Source organism: Chiloscyllium plagiosum, unplaced genomic scaffold (genome assembly GCF_037043375.1).
Source record: "Chiloscyllium plagiosum isolate Xiang-an unplaced genomic scaffold, Cpla_swu_hap1 HiC_scaffold_20, whole genome shotgun sequence".
Classification (NCBI taxonomy): domain Eukaryota; kingdom Metazoa; phylum Chordata; class Chondrichthyes; order Orectolobiformes; family Hemiscylliidae; genus Chiloscyllium; species Chiloscyllium plagiosum.
The window spans coordinates 63,166,252-63,184,352 of NW_028270158.1; the positions used below are offsets into that span (position 1 = coordinate 63,166,252).

Here is an 18,101-nt window from a genome sequence, read left to right on the forward strand (position 1 = left end):
CAAATGGGGAAGTCGATTTTCGTTCAGTATTGTACATTTGGCACCACTCGATCACCTTATACCCAGTTTTGTCCAGCTAAGGAAATAGTTATTTTAGTTTTAAACGGGGATAAACTGTGGGATGGAGATGGACTGGAGTGTAGCGTTGTAGGGACACTGTTGCCCTTTTAAAAGTATTGAAAGGCGTGTCTCCGCCCAGGCTTTGCTGTTCCTCATGATTGGCTCTCGGCGAAGCGCCTATTGATTGGTCTGCAAGCTCCGGACTGGGTAACAAATATTTAGGAACAGGAGCTCTTTGGTCAGTCTCGGTATGTCAGAGGCTGGAGCTGACTGTGAGCGATGAAAGGGCAGTAGTGAAAGGGTTGGGGGAGGCGGTGTCACTCTGTCCTCCGAACTGACCAATATGACCCCTCCTGGAGCCCCGTCTCTCTGTGGATGTCACTTCTAATAGGAAACCTCCGCTTGATTTAAATCCGGATTGTGTCTGTGCGCTTGAAGATGCTGCTACTGACTCCCTTTGCACTGTGGCCTTGTCTGCTTTCCCTGCTGAGGACGGTGTGCTGTAATTACTCTGTAGACCTGTGCAGTTGGAAAGGAAGGTAGGAAGGGCAGCTTTATTATTTGTGTGTGAATGCTAGAGCACGCGCGAGTTCAAATCCTTGACTTCATTGTCCTGTTTGGTGATCTCTGTGCTCCCATCAGGACAGGGACTGAGGATCCCTGATAGCAGCGCCCCCTGGCCACGTCTGGTCGACGCTTACTTTCCAGAAAGTTTTTCAGAAACTTGCTTTTTGTTATCGGGAGAAATGATTAACAAGCCTTATATCTGTACAGATGCTAGGGGGATTTGGAAGGTGTTATGTGGCGAGAAACGAGAGGATCTTTCCTTGAACCCACTTGGTTAATCTAGTGGCATTCCAAAAAAATAAGCGACCGGGTTTGCAGTCTTCACTCGGCTTAATATAAATCTTTTGGAGAGGTTTTCGGGGTAAAATTAACCGGACGAATCTAGGTTAGCATCCCATGATGAGTATGTTTGGGTTCTATCACTGTATTTTCCCCCAAAAAATGTTTAATTCTCTCAAATTGCACACGAAAACATCACAAAAGATTAAATGATCACAGCTAGTACTTGTTATGAAGGTTATTTGAACACCCATTTAGACAATTCTATAAAATTCCCAGCTGTGTATTTCTGACTGTGACTAAGGTTATTTTGAGTCCTACCTTGTACATTACTGGATTGCTGCAGCCAGGGTGCCTTAACTGGAGGTCATTTTTGTCACTTTTCTACTTATTGTTTGCAGGCTGGGAGGTTTGCTTTCATAATTGCGGCCTCGGATTCAGCATTTTATTAAAATGCGAGTCCTTTGTTATATTTGGCGCGCATTCCTATTGTTCCAGTCGTCTGCCCCTTAAAGTGCAGCGATGCGCTTGACACCAGCGGGACCCCAGGCAATCTGTCGCATCCCCTCTGAGCGTGGGACTGAGCCCTCACTTCATTCGCTGGAGAGCTCCTATTTGTTGAGAAAATAGCCTTTTTCTTCTAATCATGCGGGTGGTGGGACACACACCCTTGCACTTTAACTGGGGTGAGAGAAGTTTAGATGCTGGTAAGGCACTTTCTGCGGAGTTCTGTTGCTGCTTATTCAGTTTCATTGGTTTTAAGTGTGATCTGGTCATGTACAGGATGCACAGACATCATTTGACAGGTGGAAATCTGAAGCTGTTATAATCAGTGTTCATTATAAGGCCTGATCTAAAATTCAGTCCACTTGGCCATACATGTCTCCTTCATGGGCAACAGTAGCTTGGGGCAATTTTTTTAATTAAAAAAAAAACCAAACTGCCCTTTCTGAACAGTTCCAAACAGATGGATCTGCTATCATTACTTCCTGCTTTCAGGACATGTTTGGGCATTTAAGTTTCAACTCGCTCAAGGTTTCTATAAGGTGGAACTTCGGATCAGACTCTCCTTTAGATCAGACAAGATTCAGGGAAATTTAATGCACGTGCTCACCATGCTAAACCAGTTGGAAAGAGTGGTAGGTGAGAAAAGAACAGTTTTTTTTTCTTTTAAGTTCATGGAATGTGAGTGTCATTTATTTCTGAGACATCATGGATCTGGAGTCACATGTAGACCAGATAAGAGCGGCAGATTTCTTCCCTAGAGAACATTAGGAAACTAATGGGTTTTTACAACAACCAACAGTGTATGGTCCATGGTTGTCATTAAACCATCTCTGTACTGATTTGACATTTTAGTATCTGCCATGGGATTCAAGCTCATGTCCCTAAAATATTGTGGCCTGGGATTGAATTACTTATACTGTGCTACTACACCACTGCCTGATCGATGGTGCAAATGGAGAGTGCATGTGTGTGAGTTGATGTCTGGTGTGATTTTGTTTCCATTAATAAGGGGGAGCTGCTGGTTCAGTGGCAAAGTCACAAGCTTAACCATTCAGACAGAGGCTATTGCTCTGAGACCACAGCTTCAAATCCCACCATGACAACTATCCTGAATTGCCTTTGAACTAAATGCCCCAGTTGAATTAGCACTGTCTGGAGTTGTAAACTGGCTCAGCTAATGATGACATCTACTATCTGTCTTGGAAGCTGTCATCCTGACCCAGTCTGGCTTATAAATGACTGCAGACCCACAGCAAAGCAGTTAACGTTTCACTGCCCCCCCCCCCTGGATTATGAGGGATGACTCATAAATGTTAGACTAAGATCCACATCCCATGAACAAATAAAAATGCAATCCAATGCTATTCCTCTGCCTTTGCTCCATGTCTGTACACACTGATTTGACTGAGAGAACCATCCAATGCCCTCTGAAATGCTGGAGTTGAACTTGCATCCACCACCTTTCCATTCTATACCCTATTTGTAGTGTAAACCTGTTTTACTCACCTGTAAATCTGTGTGCCTTTTGGTTCTCGCTCTGATTATGAGCAAGAAGAGTTTCTTTCTATTTTATCTGGCCTCTTCATGGTTTTACATCCTGAACTTAGCTGCCTTCTCCATGGAAGACTGTTCCAACCTCTCCTATCACGAGTCTCCTGAAACAGTTCTTGTACTTTCTGCATTTCTGGTACTTTCAGATCATTTCTGCACTCTGCAATGCATTCACTCACTCCCTCCCCCCCATAAGGTGGGTGCCCCAACTATGCACAAAACTCCAGCTGAGCTCTTCCACAAGTACCTTGCACAAATTCACCATAACCTCCCTGCTCTTATACACTCTGCCCCTGTTAATAAAAATCGGGGATAGTTAGTTGCGTTAACTGCATTCTCCAGTTGTCCAGTCACTTCCAATGGTCTGTGCTCCCCTTACAACCTGCTCAAATTGTTTTCAAATTGTGCCCCCTATTTTGTATTGACTGCATGTTCTTCAAACCAAAATATTTCTCTTGTGAGTGGAGCTCACAGGTTGATTATATATTATAGTCTATCAGGTTTAATTTGAAGCACACTAGCTTTCGGAGCGCCGCTCCAAATAATATATATAATAATTTCTTGTGCTCCTTTTCCCCAGTGGCTTGTCCCAGGAGCCTGGGAGCGTGGAGCAGATCTTCCTGCACTGTGCCGAGGGGGACGTGGAGTGGCTGTACCCGGTGGGAGCGCTGCACCTCAGCCTGTCTCCCCGGCTGCCTCCCTGGCCAGCTAGCCCGGCCACCCCGGGGAGCAGGGGGGCCCGTGTCACGGCCTGCATCAAGCCAGCGGAGAGCTTCCGGGGGGCTCAGATCTACCTGGAGCGGGACGGCGAGCTGCAGCTGCTGGTGCGGGACCAACAGGAGGAGGAGGAGGAGGATGGGGCTATCGAGTCCAAAGTCCATTGTTTCAGCCGCTCGGCCGGTGAGAAGGTGGCGCTGTTCATCCAGTCCACCCTGCACAGAGACATCAGCCGCAGGATTGCTGCCTTTAAGTATGAACTCCGGGGAGACTGGGGCTCGGGAGTGCTGCTCCCTCAGCAGATTGAAAGTAAGGAGCCATCAATAAAGTAGATATCTCGCACTGCGCACCCCCCCCCCCCCCCCCCCGCTTACAGTTCGTGCTAATGCTGACTTATTAACTAGAGACTGCAGACCACCCCGAATTAACAACCTCCTCCAACTGCTCAGTCACAGGGAATGAGCAAATCCAACGAATCAGTCTCCGGAGGTGATCTCAGGACTGTCAATATAATACAGTCGATGCAGAGATCCCATTTGTTTGGGAGACGAAGGGGGAGAATGGACATGATGCCTTCTAGATGGATGAGTTTCCTTAGTTGATCAGTGTGCAGAATAAAGCCAAAAGTATTGGATCAATCCCTATAACTGGCAGCGGTGGTTGATGCCCTCTGAGTTGGGAGGTCATCTTGCTGCTGTGCAAGACATTGGTTGGGCCACTTTTGGAATACTGTGTTCAATTTTGGCCTTCCTGTTATAGGATAGATGTTGTTAAACTTGGAAGGGGTTCAGAAAAGATATACATGGATATTATTGGGATTGGAGGATTTGAGTTACAAGGAGAGGCTGAACAGGCTAGGGCTATTTTCCCTGGAGCATAGAATGCTGCTGGGTTGTGGAAGCTTATGAAATCCTGGGGCACAGAGTGAATGGCCCAGAGTAGGGCATAGGTATAAGGTGAGGGGGCAACCTGAGAGGCAACGCTTTCTTGCAGAGGGTGGTGCATGTATGGAATGAATTGTGTGAGAAGCTGTGGGTGGAGGCTGTTACAATTACAACATTTAAAAGGCATCTGAATGGATACACAGATAGAAAGGGTAAATGGTCTAGATCAGTTTAGGATATCTGGTTGGTATGGATGAGTTGGACTGAATGGTCTGTTTCCTTGCTGTATGACTCTCTGATCCCAAGTGGTTGCCCATAAGCTACATATAACCAATTGTCTCTCTAATTGAATGAGATGTCTCTAGTTCTTGCTAGACTGAGCTCCTTTTCAACCCTTGAAAGGAAGGTTGCTTATTAATTCACTTTCATTAATAGAATTGCTCAGCCCCTTAGTCTTTAACACAATGGAAAACAGAGACTTGTGTTCAGATAGCACCATACATGAATTCAGAAGGTGAATAAACCTCATTTTGAAATGCAGTCTCTGCTGTAATGGATCTACCAATGAGGATAAAGCCCACAATGCAGAGATTCATTAAAACTGTGACTAATGCATCCAAACCTGAACTGGGAATTGAAGACCTGTACTGAACTGGTGCTGGTCGGAAGTACTAGAAAGACTGACAATTCCTCCAGTCATATCCCAGAGGAAGTGACTGTCACACTGCTGATATTATTGGCTATACTGGCCGCAGAGGAAATGCCAGTTGAGTGGTCCACACTGGCTATTTTTCCAGTTTGACTTCAGGGGTGAGCTGGAATTGTGTGTGTGTGTGTGTGTGTATGCACTTGTGTGACTGTGTGCAAATCAGAATTTGAGATGCCTCGACAAATGTCCAGTCAAAACATTAGGAGTGAAGGTTTTGTTTTAAAAACTGCACAAATGTTGTTGTGAAAGTAGGAGGAGGATTAAAATACAGACACGAAAGATGCTGCTTGCAATTCACCGCAGAAAAAGATACACCCAATAAATAAGGAACACTCATTAGATAGAGTAAGATGTAAAAATAAAAGACTAGATTAGAAATATACAACACTTGATGTGTTTGCATTTTTAACAAGAATGCTTCCAAAATCTGAGTACAACCAACTTGCCCAGCAAGAGCAGGAGTTCACTCTTGGGACTGTGCTCCCGTTATCACTCTGTCCTGTAGATGGAGCTGTCCCTGAGCAAATGTGACATCCTTACGTTAGCCAACACTTGACAAATAATGAGTGGCTCTTTTGGCCTGCGGCACTTGTCCACTGCTGCTCTTCATTCCACCAAACACTCCCCCCTCCCCCCACCACCACCAAACTCTTTTTAGAATTGCCTCTGTAGAGCAGAAGGAAAGGACTTCTCAATATCCTCAATGTAAGCTCGGAATATGTAGACTAGTTACTCTAAATGTACCAACTCTAAACCGATTGGGTATATTCGGAGTCACAATAACTTGACCAAAGGCAAATTTACCATCCCAATCACCCTCTGCCCTATCCAGAACTTGTTGCATTTAGTTTCTAGACTCAATGGTTCCACATGGGAAAGTTTGCAATTTTAATAACACCTATCCTAATATTTGCTGAATGTATGACCATGTAAAGCAAATGAAGAAGGGCTTTTCTTTTTCTCCCTGCACCTCAGATGCTGCCTGACCTGCTGTGCTTTTCCAGCACCACACTCTTGACTCTATTGTAAAGCAAACCACCTTTTAAAAAGGAAGGTGCTTGTCCCATTCCATACAGCTACCTGTACCAAGAGGAAACACCAGGTCTGACACCTCTCCAGACTTTGCCTTACCAGGTGGGATTAATCAGTGAAGTTAGTTTGATTTCACATTTCACCTGGATTCTTTTTAAAGTTATCTGGAGTTCATTCTGGTTTTTATGAACCAGATGACCTATTGGGTGAAATTTCCCAATGGCAGGTACCACACAAGTCAGTCAGATTACCTCTACAAAAGGAACAACAAATGGGGGAAATAAAAGCATTCTTTCTTGGCAATAAAATACAAACAACTAGATGTCTCTTTCTGTAAGCCATTCTGGCAAAGTAAAATCCAGAAGGACAATACTTCAGACCTGCGTGATCTGACTTTCTGAAACCGACAAAGCCAAATTTTTATGTGAAATTAACATTGATTGTGGTCAAAGATTATGCCAGTACCAGCACCTGTTTGGAAGATCACTTTGTAATTCTCAATTTGGGAATATCGCCGTAAACCATGAGATATTGGAAAAGGAAGAGGCCATTCAGCCCATTGAGCCTGCTGTGCCATTCAATATGATCATGGCTGATTTGATCATCCTCAGTTCCATTTTCCAACCTTTGATCCAGACCCCTTGATTCCCTTGCTGATTAGAAATCTGTCTATCTCAGCTTAAGGATCTAAGCTTGACAGGCCTCTATGGTAAAGAATTCTGCAGATTCACTACCCTCTGAGAGAATCTCAGTCTTAAAAGTGTGACTCCTTTAATTTTGAGAGAATGCCCTCTGGCCCTAGACTTTCCCACAAGGGGAAATATCCTTTCCACATCTATCCTGTCAAGTTCCCTAAGAATCTTGTATTTCAATGATCTATGTCCTCCTATTACAGAGAAGAATGGCAAATGTTTGTAGCTCTGTTGTCTGTTTGGAATGTGGCACTACAGAAAAATATTTCTAGTTTTCAAGCGTAGAGTTTTTCATGCTGTTTTGGATGTAAAATTATTTTAGTGAGCTGACTGAGCCATGAAATGCTAGTTTGTGCAGAGATTTTTGCACAGTCAGCAGTTCTTCCCAATTTCCACTTTGGCGCACAATTCAGAAGCGCAGTGAAAGCCTTCCACAGTTCACTCTCAGAAATGTGCTTAGTCGAGCCAGGTGTTACTGGACCTCAATGGGTCATTCGAAAGCTTTAATCCCACTCCAGGTTTACTTCCCATGGATCATAGCAATAGGGAGGAAAGTTCTGTCTGAGAATAAGTGCAGTATGAGGGTCAGGAATGCTCTTTGTAACCCCAATAGCACCCTTGTGGTGGAAACAACAAAAGCCCAGTGTGTAGGACCCAAGACAAAACTCTGCCTTTTATTCAGTTGCATGAAAGATTAAGGATTAGTATTGTTGTCATAGTGATTGTAAAGTATTTCATGTTTTTTTTTTGGTGTGCAATTAGTATGCCTTTGGATTTTTTTGGTCAGAGGTAGAATTAAAATTTAAGGAACATTCTATTAGCAACTCTCCTCTAAGTAATTTAATGTTCTCAGATATATTCAGTCAGCATAACTGCAATTCTTGTTTGCCTTGGACCTTGAAGTAACACTACATTTCCCTCATATTGATATAAGTTCTGTGTGACAGATTGTATTTAAAACATATTGAATAAGATTTCCTTTTTAAGGGCACAACAAACAAAATAGTTGAAGTTTATAAACCAAATGGGAAATTATTTTCTGAGGTGCCCACAGCGCATTTATTATACATAATGTACCAAGGAAATCATTCCCCAATATTCCTCAATTAATGCTTGATGTCTTGCTAAATCTACCTTGACAATTTTACAGAAACTACTTTCCTTAAATAATGACTCTTATCATCCCCATGGTCTCCCAATTTATTGGCGAATTGAAATAAAAGTTAATAGTCAAAGAACCAGGAAAGAAAACAGCTCACACTTTTAATTCCCCAAATGAATAACAACTGAAATTCAGAGAATTGGAATATTATTCTCCTTGATACACAAGCAGGGTGCTCGACTTGTACTGTGTATAAATGGTCGTTTTTAACCTTTTGTCAACCTCTGTTTCTGATATCCACACTGAAAGTAATGGTTATTAATTCTTTATAAACTAACTGGTAAATTCTAAAGTGGGCATTCTGTACTGATCGTTGACCTCTTCATTGTCTATTCCCCCTTCAGAAACTAAGCATTTCTATTTCTTAAATGCTGCAGTAGTTGGTTGAGAAGGCTTTCTGAGCTAGAACTAATGTCAGTGTATAAAAACAGACTGTACTCCAGTGAGCACATGTGCTTGCTTTGAGGCCATGTGTGTTCAGGGGCATCTTTTGTCCCATGTTTCACAGAATTGCTTTAATCCTGCCATTGCACCATACCTGTCCATTCAGAAGTAACTGCATTTGGGAGATATAAGAACAGGAGGAGGCCATTTGGTTCCTATATGCTGTTATCCCATTCACAGCGATCATGGTTGATCACCAGCCTTTTTTAAATTCATTCATAGGATCAGGGTATCACTGGTTGGTCAGCATTTATTGCTCAGAGGGTAACCATATTGCTTACCAAGAGTCAACCACATTGCTGTGGGTCAGGAGTCATATGTAGGCCAGACCAGGTAAGGACAGTAGTTTTTTTCCCCTAAAGAACATTAGTGAACCAGATGGGTTTTTCCTAACAACGGATTCATGGTCATCATTAGACTCTTAATTCCATATTTTTATTGAATTCACATTCCACCATCTGCCACAGCAGGATTTGAACCTGGGTACCCAGAACATTTCCTGAGTCTCTGGATCAACAGTCCAGTGATAATACCACTAAGCCGCCACCTCCCCTATAACTTGCATCTGCCTTTGCCCTATGGTTTTTAACACAGTTGGTGAGCAATCTTTCAATTTTCCAATTAGCAGTTGGTCTGATATCTGTTGCTGTTCGTAGCAAAGATCCCAAACTTCTACATTTCCCTGTCAAATGCCTGAGAGGTCTCTCTCCAGTTCCAGGAGATGAGTTCCACGGTAGCTGTGGTCATTCTCATTGTTGTCCTCTTTCACAGGCCTTCTCTCCACCATCCCCTGTTCTCATAAACTTTCCTTTCCACCCTCTTGGTTATGACTGAGCAGTCATGACAATTTTCAAACCTCAAAATGGGATCACAGTGAGGAAAACTTTGGGGGAAATCACCTTAGGATATGCCCTCGGATCCTAGATTCCTGAACCAGTAGAAATAATGTTTCCCTTCATACCTTGTTTACTTTGGTCAAGTGGCATTTTAACCGTCTATATTTCTAGGACATTCAGGTCTATTTTTGTGTAATCTCTCCTCATAGCTTAATCCTCAAATCTTGTATAAGTCTAGTGAATCTATGCTGCACTCCCCATGGCCAACCTATCCTTATAATAGTGTAACAAACACTACGATTGGTGGTGTTACCAGACTGATTACTGAGGTGGCAATGCTGATGTACAAAAACAGACTGAAATAGATGGGACTATATTCAGTGGAGTAGAGAAGAATGAGGATGAATCCCATAGAAACCTGTAAAATTCTAATGAGGTAAACACAGGTTGGGTGTTCCCAATGACTGGGGAGGCTAGAACTAACAGTGACTATCTAAGGATATGGGGTAGGCCATTTAGGACTGAAATGAGAAGAGATTTCTTCACCCAGACAGTAGGGAGTCTATGGAATTCTCTGCCATGGAAAGTGGCTGAGGACGAAACATTGAATGTTTTCAAGAAGGAATTAGATACAGTTTTTAAGGTTAAAAAGATCAAAGGGTATGGGGAGAAAGTGCAAACAGGTTACTGAGTCGAATGATCAGCCATGATCATATTGAATGGTGGAGCAGGCTTGAAGGGCCTGCTCCTGCTCCTAGTTTCTCTGTTTTTGTTATGTTAGGCCACATCTGCTGTTCACTGTGCAATGGTGCAATCTCTCAGACACTGCAAAGCTCCAGCTTGAAGCAGATTCCACTGATTTGTTCCAGCAGCTTTTCCAGTCAGTAAGAAGTCAGTCAGAGTGAGACAAGCTATCCAAGTAAATTTTTGTCTCGTTTAAATGTATTGGGCTTTGGTCCATGGCAGTTTCTAAAATAAAAAGTGTGCGACCACCACTTAGGAATTCTCTCTCCATTGCCAAATATTAGCCCACACTGGCCACTATGTGCTGCACTTCTGGCTTCAATGAGCTTCCAATCCTAGTATGGCATTACCCCCAAAGTCTTGTGAAACAATCACATCTGGTAATAACTGGAAAATGGGTTCTGATGGGAAAAACACTAGGTGCAATCTTCTCTTTTCCTGATCAAAAATGCCAGGCAATTTCTACAGCAGAAGAACCTGAGACTGATAGGCCCCTTATACTTTTATTTCTGGTGTTTAGGGTTTAAACATGAAGATTTTGTAAGACTGTGTGCCAGTTTCGGACACTTTAGTATCGTGAATAGATATCCATTTTAGCTCCAATCTCCAACGTTATGGTGACCCTGACCATCTGGGATGCACAATTTGGAAAAGGATCTTGCCTAAGTTATTCTTGCATCCTTGTAAAGCATATCTTTCAGGCTTCATTTAAACCTCTGCACAGAGCCTTGGAATTAACTTGGCTGGTTACGTTGCAGATATAACTGGTCGTTAGCCACATGTGGATTTAGCTTTCTTTATCGTACATTGAAAAACTAACAGCATAAAGTCTAATTAGATTAGAAGGCCTAAGTCTTCTAATCTCCCAAAAAGAAAATGCTTAATCTCTGAACATTTCTTGGGTGTAGATGTAATTAAATATTTAAATGAGCCACATTGCTCTGCTGTTTTATCTTGCAATTGATTTTCATGACAGTAGGAATGTAGTTCCATTTGCTACTATCCTGTTACATCAATCAATCAATAGCATTTGACCAATATCATTTGACAAGTTTGCTCTGGTTCAGTAACCACCATTAAGGCAGGTGCATTCACCAGAAATACAACCACAATAAAATGATGACCTAGCTTTTCTTGAACTATAATTGTGGTTTGCCAGGTGCTCCCCTGTTCATTTTGAAGTTCAGCTATTGCCAAACACTTTTTTGTTTCTTTAAGATGCTAAAGTAAAGCAGTAAATCGTCACATAGTTGCACAGTAACCTTAATTTCGACTTCATTGCTTTCCTTTCTTAGGCTAAATCTGTGCCATCTTGCATTAGAAAAGTTGGGACTGTCTTCCTCAGAGCAGAAAGTTGAAGGAGATTTGATCAAGGTGTCCAAAACCATGAGGAACATGACCAAATACTCTGGCCTGCTTTCATCTTCTTTGCTGCTTTTCTTGGTGTACTGCTAAACTTAATTATTCCAACATATACCTGACCAGCTTCCCATATTGTACCTTTCACTGACTCAATGCCACTCGACGGTCTGCTCTCTGTGATCTAATTTGTACCTTGCCCATCTTACCCACCTGATAAAGAGCTTATGCCCGAAAGATCGATTCTCCTGCTTCTCAGATGTTGCCTGAACTGCTGCGCTTTTCCAACACCACACTTGGACTCTAATCTTCAGCATCTGCAGTCCTCACTTTCACTATCTTACCCACCTGTCTTGGGCTGACTAATCTATGTTAGTTTGTAGTTGTACAATTATTTTTCAAAGAAATTCTCAGCCTTCGTTTTCATATCCCTCAATGGCCTCAGCCCTCCCTCTGTCTAATCTCGTCTAGCTCTGCAATTCTCCCCTCCATCAATTCTGGCTGCTTGACAATTCCATCATTGGTGGTTTTTTCCCTCCACTTTATAGGCCCTAAGGTCTGAAATGACTTCCCTGCCTTGCTCACCCACTCATTTTATGAGTCATCTTTAATCCTATCATTTTGGCCAAGCTTTTGGTGGCCTTGGGCTGCCATTTCGTTGTGTACCTTGTTCATTCCTTTTTCCTGTGAAGCATTCTGTGACATTTTGCTGTGTTGAAGATGCTACATAAATGCAAATGGGTGCTTGGCTGGTTCAGGAAACAGGAATGCCACTTTGGTACAGTAGGTGTCCTCTCCTGATGTTTATGAATCCTTTTGAGGAAGAATGTTATTGTATTAACACTAAAGCACCATTACAAGGGAAAGCCCTACAATAAGAATTATTTAATAGCAACACTGGCTTTGGCATAACCACAATCATAAAAGTCATACAGCACGGAAACAGGCTCATTGGTCCAACCAGTCCATGCCAAACATAATCTCAAACTACACTAGTTCCACCTGCCTGCTCCTGGCACATTGCCCTCCCAACCTTTTCTATTCATGTCCTTATCCGAATGTGTTTTCAATGTTTTGATTGTGTCCACATCCACCACTTAACAAAAACTTTATAGAATCATAGTGGAGGAAAATAACAACAGGGAGAAACAGTTAATTGCAACATGATAGCTTTAAGTTGATGGACCAAATGGTTTCTTCTGTTCTGGAACAACTCTAAGTGTGACTGTATATATATGTTTATAAATAGCCTGTACACAGATATGAATGTTAAGTCTTTAGCACGTCCTGTAAGTGCCATGTTTTGTGTAATCCCACTGCATAGACAGCACAGAAAAGAGATGCTTATGTTGTTACTTTGCACTGAATTGAAACCAGCAGCAGAAATGAAAGAACATTGTGGTAAGCCCTGCACCTGAAAACCATTTGACAAGAGATTTTTGTGCGCGACTAGTTTGTTGGTCGAGAAACATTTGATTTGGTTTCTGTTTTCCACATACCTGTGCTGAGGTGAATATTACTTAAACCCAACACTCTGATGTAGGCAGGAGATTATCTGACTTGACTCGGTGTTGCCCATCAGTTCACATTGCCAGGTCATGTCTGGTCAGTTAATGAAACAAAGACCTGTCATCAAAGACAACATAAACTCCCTTCATTATGACATTATCACACTTCAGCCCTTTTTCTATCTATGTTGTGATAAAGCTGGATGACTGGCTTCATACACCAGGAAGCCTATTGTCATCTGATTTGAACATAATCCTGTCCACTGTGAAACAGTGAATTATTAAACTTCATAAAATAACTGCCCCAAAACCACTGTAGTTGTTGTATCTTCAATGCATGAACTCAATTAATTTTAACTAATTGTCATTTGTCACAACTGAAAGCCAACACAGGCAACAGTAATTGTTACCAGGCCAATTCTGCTATTTTTACTGTTAGAGTTCAGCAATGATATGTTAGGTTTTTTTGAGCATGTCTGAGGGCTGTAGTAAAATGAATAACAGGAGTCTGAGTGTCAGAGGGGAAGCAGGAGAGTGGAATTGAGGGCAGGGATTGAGATCATGGTTCCTTGTGATACTCCTGACCCAGAACCCCAATCCTCAACCTGAGTACAGTAGGTGCCTTTGATCCCTGGTTGAAAGACCCCCTTGACCTGAGCCTTGGTTCAGACTGCAAATTAGCCATTATCTTAATGAATGCCAGCGCAGGCTCAAGGGGAGGAGTTGATTGGCCTGCTCCAGCTCTGAGTTTGCATGCTCTCTTCTGAAGCTGTTTTGCATTGTTGAGCAGTTATTTAACCTTTCCAGTGTTGGAATCCTTGACAATTATTGACACACGTAGGATCACTGTACTAATGGCCCAAAGATTGCCAGGTACCCAAAGAAAAATAATTTCAGCATCATAGACAATATTTTGTCCTTTTGTTAATTAATACAGGCTAAAACAAATTGGCCACTGATGGTCAACACTTATGGACAAATTTAATCATCTGATGATCTATAGCTTGAAATCCGATGGACCCCCAGGATATCCACACAGACCAGGGACTCCAATGTAGTGCTTAATATTTTCACAGCATATGTGTTCAATATTGTAAGGGCCTTTTTTAAAAAAAAAGACTTTGGCAAATCTTTCTATCTGCACATAAAAATGGAACTCTGGTACTTAAGACATGATGCATTTTATTACAATCCTGGTTTATATTTGTGGGTAAGCAAAATTTAAGGAAGCATTTATTTCATTTTGGCAATTCCCCTATATTCATGTCTCTTGCCAATGAAAGTGGACATTACACTTTTGTGAAATGAACACACGCATCAGTAATTGGCAGTTGTCAGAAACGTAGGTTCCCAAATCACTGTCCATTTGAACTGGTGCCAATCTCCTCCAAGTAGGATAGAAGAAAATTGATTCCAGTTATGGTGGCGCTCTCTCCTTTGGAGAACTGATATTTGTGGAACAAAATGAGAGCTGATTCCAGTAACAGAGCACAAAAGGAGTAGATGTTAGCAATGTCAGTCGACTGGGAGAAAGTGAGGACTGCAAATGCTGGAGATCGGAGTCGAAGTGTGGCACTGGAAAAGCACAGCAGGTCAGGAGGAATCCGAGCAGCAGGAGAGTCAACGTTTTGGGCATAAGTCTTTCATCAGTAGACTAGTAATACAGAGGCTCAGACTGAATTCTGTGGTTAAAAACAATGACTGCAGATGCTGGAAACCAGACTCTAGATTAGAGTGGTGCTGGAAAAACACAGCAGTTCAGGCAGCATCTGAGGAGCAGTAAAATCGCCGCTTTGGGCAAAAGCTCTTCATCAAGAATACAGGCAGAGAGCCTGAAGGGTGGAGAGATAAATGAGAGGAGGGTGGGGGTGGGGAGAAAGTAGCATAGAGTACAATAGGTGAGTGGGGGAGGGGATGAAGGTGATGGGGCGGGGGGACGGTGGTGTGGATTGGTGGAAAAGAAGATAGGCAGGTAGGACAAGTCATGGGGACAGTGCTGAGCTGGAAGTTTGGAACTAGGGTGAGGTGGGGGAAGGGGAAATGAGGAAACTGTTGAAGTCCACATTGATGCCCTGGGGTTGAAGTGTTCCGAGGCAGAAGATGAGGCGTTCTTCCTCCAGGCGTCTGGTGGTGAGGGAGCGGTGGTGAAGGAGGCCCAGGACCTCCATGTCCTCTGCAGAGTGGGAGGGGGAGTTGAAATGTTGGGCCACGGGGCGGTGTGGTTGATTGGTGCGGGTGTCCCAGAGATATTCCCTAAAGCGCTCTGCTAGGAGGCGTCCAGTCTCCCCAATGTAGAGGAGACCGCATCGGGAGCAACGGATACAATAAATGATATTGGTGGATTTGCAGGTAAAAGTTTGGATGTAGAAGGCTCCTTTAGAGACTTGGATGGAGGTGAGGAAGGAGGTGTAAGCGCAGGCTTTGCAACTCCTGCGGTGGCAGGGGAAGGTGCCAGGATGGTAGGGTGTGTTGTAGGGGGGCATGGACCTGACCAGGTAGTCACGGAGGGAACGGTCTTTGCGGAAGGTGGAAAGGGGTGGGGAGGGAAATATATCCCTGGTGGTGGGATCCATTTGGAGGTGGCGGAAATGTCGGCGGATGATTTGGTTTATGCAAAGGTTGGTAGGGTGGAAGGTGAGCACCAGGGGTATTATGTCCTTGTTACGGTTGGAGGGGTGGGGTCTGAGGGCAGAGGTGCGGGATGGGGACGAGATGCGTTGAAGGGCATCTTTAACCACTTCAGAAGGGAAATTGCGATCTCTAAAGAAGGAGGCCATCTGGTGTGTTCTGTGGCGGAACTGGTCCTCCTGGGAGCAGATACAGCGGAGACGGAGGAATTGGGAATACGGGATGGCATTTTTGCAGGAGGTAGGGTGGGAAGAGGTGGGTTTGTTTTTAAAAAAAAAAATGTCAGTGTCATGTTGGTTGTCACTAATGGAGATGGAGAGGTCCAGGAAGGGGAGAGAAGTGTCCGAGATGGTCCAGGTAAATTTTAAGGTCAGGATGGAATGTGTTGGTGAAGTTGATGAATTGCTCAACCTCCTCGCGGGAACACGAGGTGGTGCCAGTGCAGTCATCAATGTCGTGGAGGAAGAGGTGGGGAGTGGTGCCTGTGTAATTACGGAAGATGGACTGTTCTACGTAGCCAACAAAGAGACAGGCATAGCTGGGGCCCATACGTGTGCCCATGGCTCCCCCCTTTGGTCTGGAGGAAGTGGGAGGATTCAAAGGAGAAATTGTTAACGGTGAGGAGCAGTTCAGCCAGACGAATTAGCAGGTCGGTGGAAGGGTACTGTTGGGGACGTTGGGAGAGGAAGAAGCGGAGGGCTGGGAGGCCCTGGTCATAGCGGATGGAGGTGTAGAGGGATTGGATTTCTTGGGCCATGAGTTCAAATCCAACCATGATATCTGGTGAAATTTAAATTCGAATGAATAATTAATCTAATGATGAGGATGAAACTGCTACCAGTTGTTATGAAACCCATCTGGTTCATCTATACCCTTTAGTGAAGGAAATCCTCTGGCCGACATATGACTTCTGACCCACAACAATGTGGTTGACTCTTAACTGCCCTCTGAAATGGCTCAGCAAGCCAATCAGTTTAAGGGCAATTAGGAATTGGTGGCAGATGGCCCCCTAAAGAAGAAAAGCCTTCAAGAAATTGTAGATGGAAATGTGTTGCTGGAAAAGCACAGCAGGTCAGGCAGCATCTAGGGAACAGGAGAATCGACGTTTCGGGCATTAGCCCTTCTTCAGGAAAGCTAATGCCCGAAACGTCGATTCTCCTGTTCCCTAGATGCTGCCTGACCTGCTGCGCTTTTCCAGCAACACATTTCCATCTCTGATCTCCAGCATCTGCAGACCTCACTTTCTCCTTCAAGAAATTGTAGTTATGTTCAAATGATGAAGCTTTAACACTATGTTCTTGCAATTAATTTTCCCTCATTTTCCCAAAAGTAGTTTATTTTGAGTATTGTTGCATTCAAAACTTCTGCTTTCTGGAGCATGGATCTCAGTAGGTATCTCCACCCTTTTGTGTATGGGTCATTCTGCTATAATGCACAGTTGTGTTCTTCTGTAAGCTCATGCTATAGAAAATTGCACTGTGGAAAACCGCAATTGGAAGTCATGCTGTAGAAGATCACTAATAGAAAATCACCATACCCGTTCAGTAGAAAGATTGCGTTCTCCGAACTACGTCCGCAGTTTGTTGATCGCATTATAGCCAATTTGCGCTGATGAAACGCGCATTATAACAGAATGACCTGAATAACTCCATTTTGCTAGAGTGGTGGGGGCATGGTTAACCTTTCATGCCTGGTACATTTATCTTTACATATGTATTCCCACGTCAAATTCCTCTTGTTTCAAACAAAATCCCCAACAGCTGAGCTGCATTAATACTGCAAATGTTACAAATTCTTCAATGTAAAAAGGCGAATAACAATTTCTGAGGACATTGCCAATTACTGAAAATGTTAAACTGCAGAAGGACTGCGACGCAGCCTGTGTTCAGACAATAATCAAGCTGCAACGACTTGTTGTCTTGTTTCTGAAGGATCTGATCTACAGATTTATAGGTGCCACTCTCTTTGAGGAGTGCAAGCCCAGTTTGGATATAAACATTTAACTTGCCACAACTGTTATCACAAGAATAGACTTCTTACCAGTCAATATGGTACAGTCTGAATTGCAAATGCTAGAACAAGTCAAATGAAGCCAACGTTTGCTTTTACTTAACCCCACCATATAGTCCATGGTGACTTCAACATATTTGGGAGATGACTGAAGCCAGATAATATTTGGAAATGTTGATGCATCTTTTTTTTTTACTCAGAGCTTACTTTGGAAGTATGTGATTGCCAAATTCAGTTCACAAAACTCTTAAAGTTAACAAATTGTTCATTGTACTTTCTTTGTAGTGTCAGTTAAGGACTTAATGTTCAGTGAGGAAAGGGCACCTACTGTGAATCTTTGTAAAGACAGTGCTGCATTGGGTTTGTGAGGCTGAGGTGTACATTTGGAAAGAAAGGGCATCGACGCCCAGGA

At 43.2% G+C, this 18,101-nt stretch overlaps 1 protein-coding gene across 1 annotated transcript in view; it reads left to right on the plus strand.

Moving 5' to 3' along the window:
* The first annotated feature begins 327 nt into the window (after window positions 1-327).
* Window positions 328-18,101, plus strand: part of metrn (meteorin, glial cell differentiation regulator) — a 47,766-nt gene continuing 29,992 nt past the window's right edge. The window contains exons 1-2 of the mRNA XM_043711118.2: window positions 328-599; window positions 3,545-3,990. Coding sequence (XP_043567053.2) covers window positions 499-599; window positions 3,545-3,990 — 547 coding nt within the window. The 5' untranslated portion in view covers window positions 328-498. The remainder of the gene's footprint in view (window positions 600-3,544; window positions 3,991-18,101) is intronic.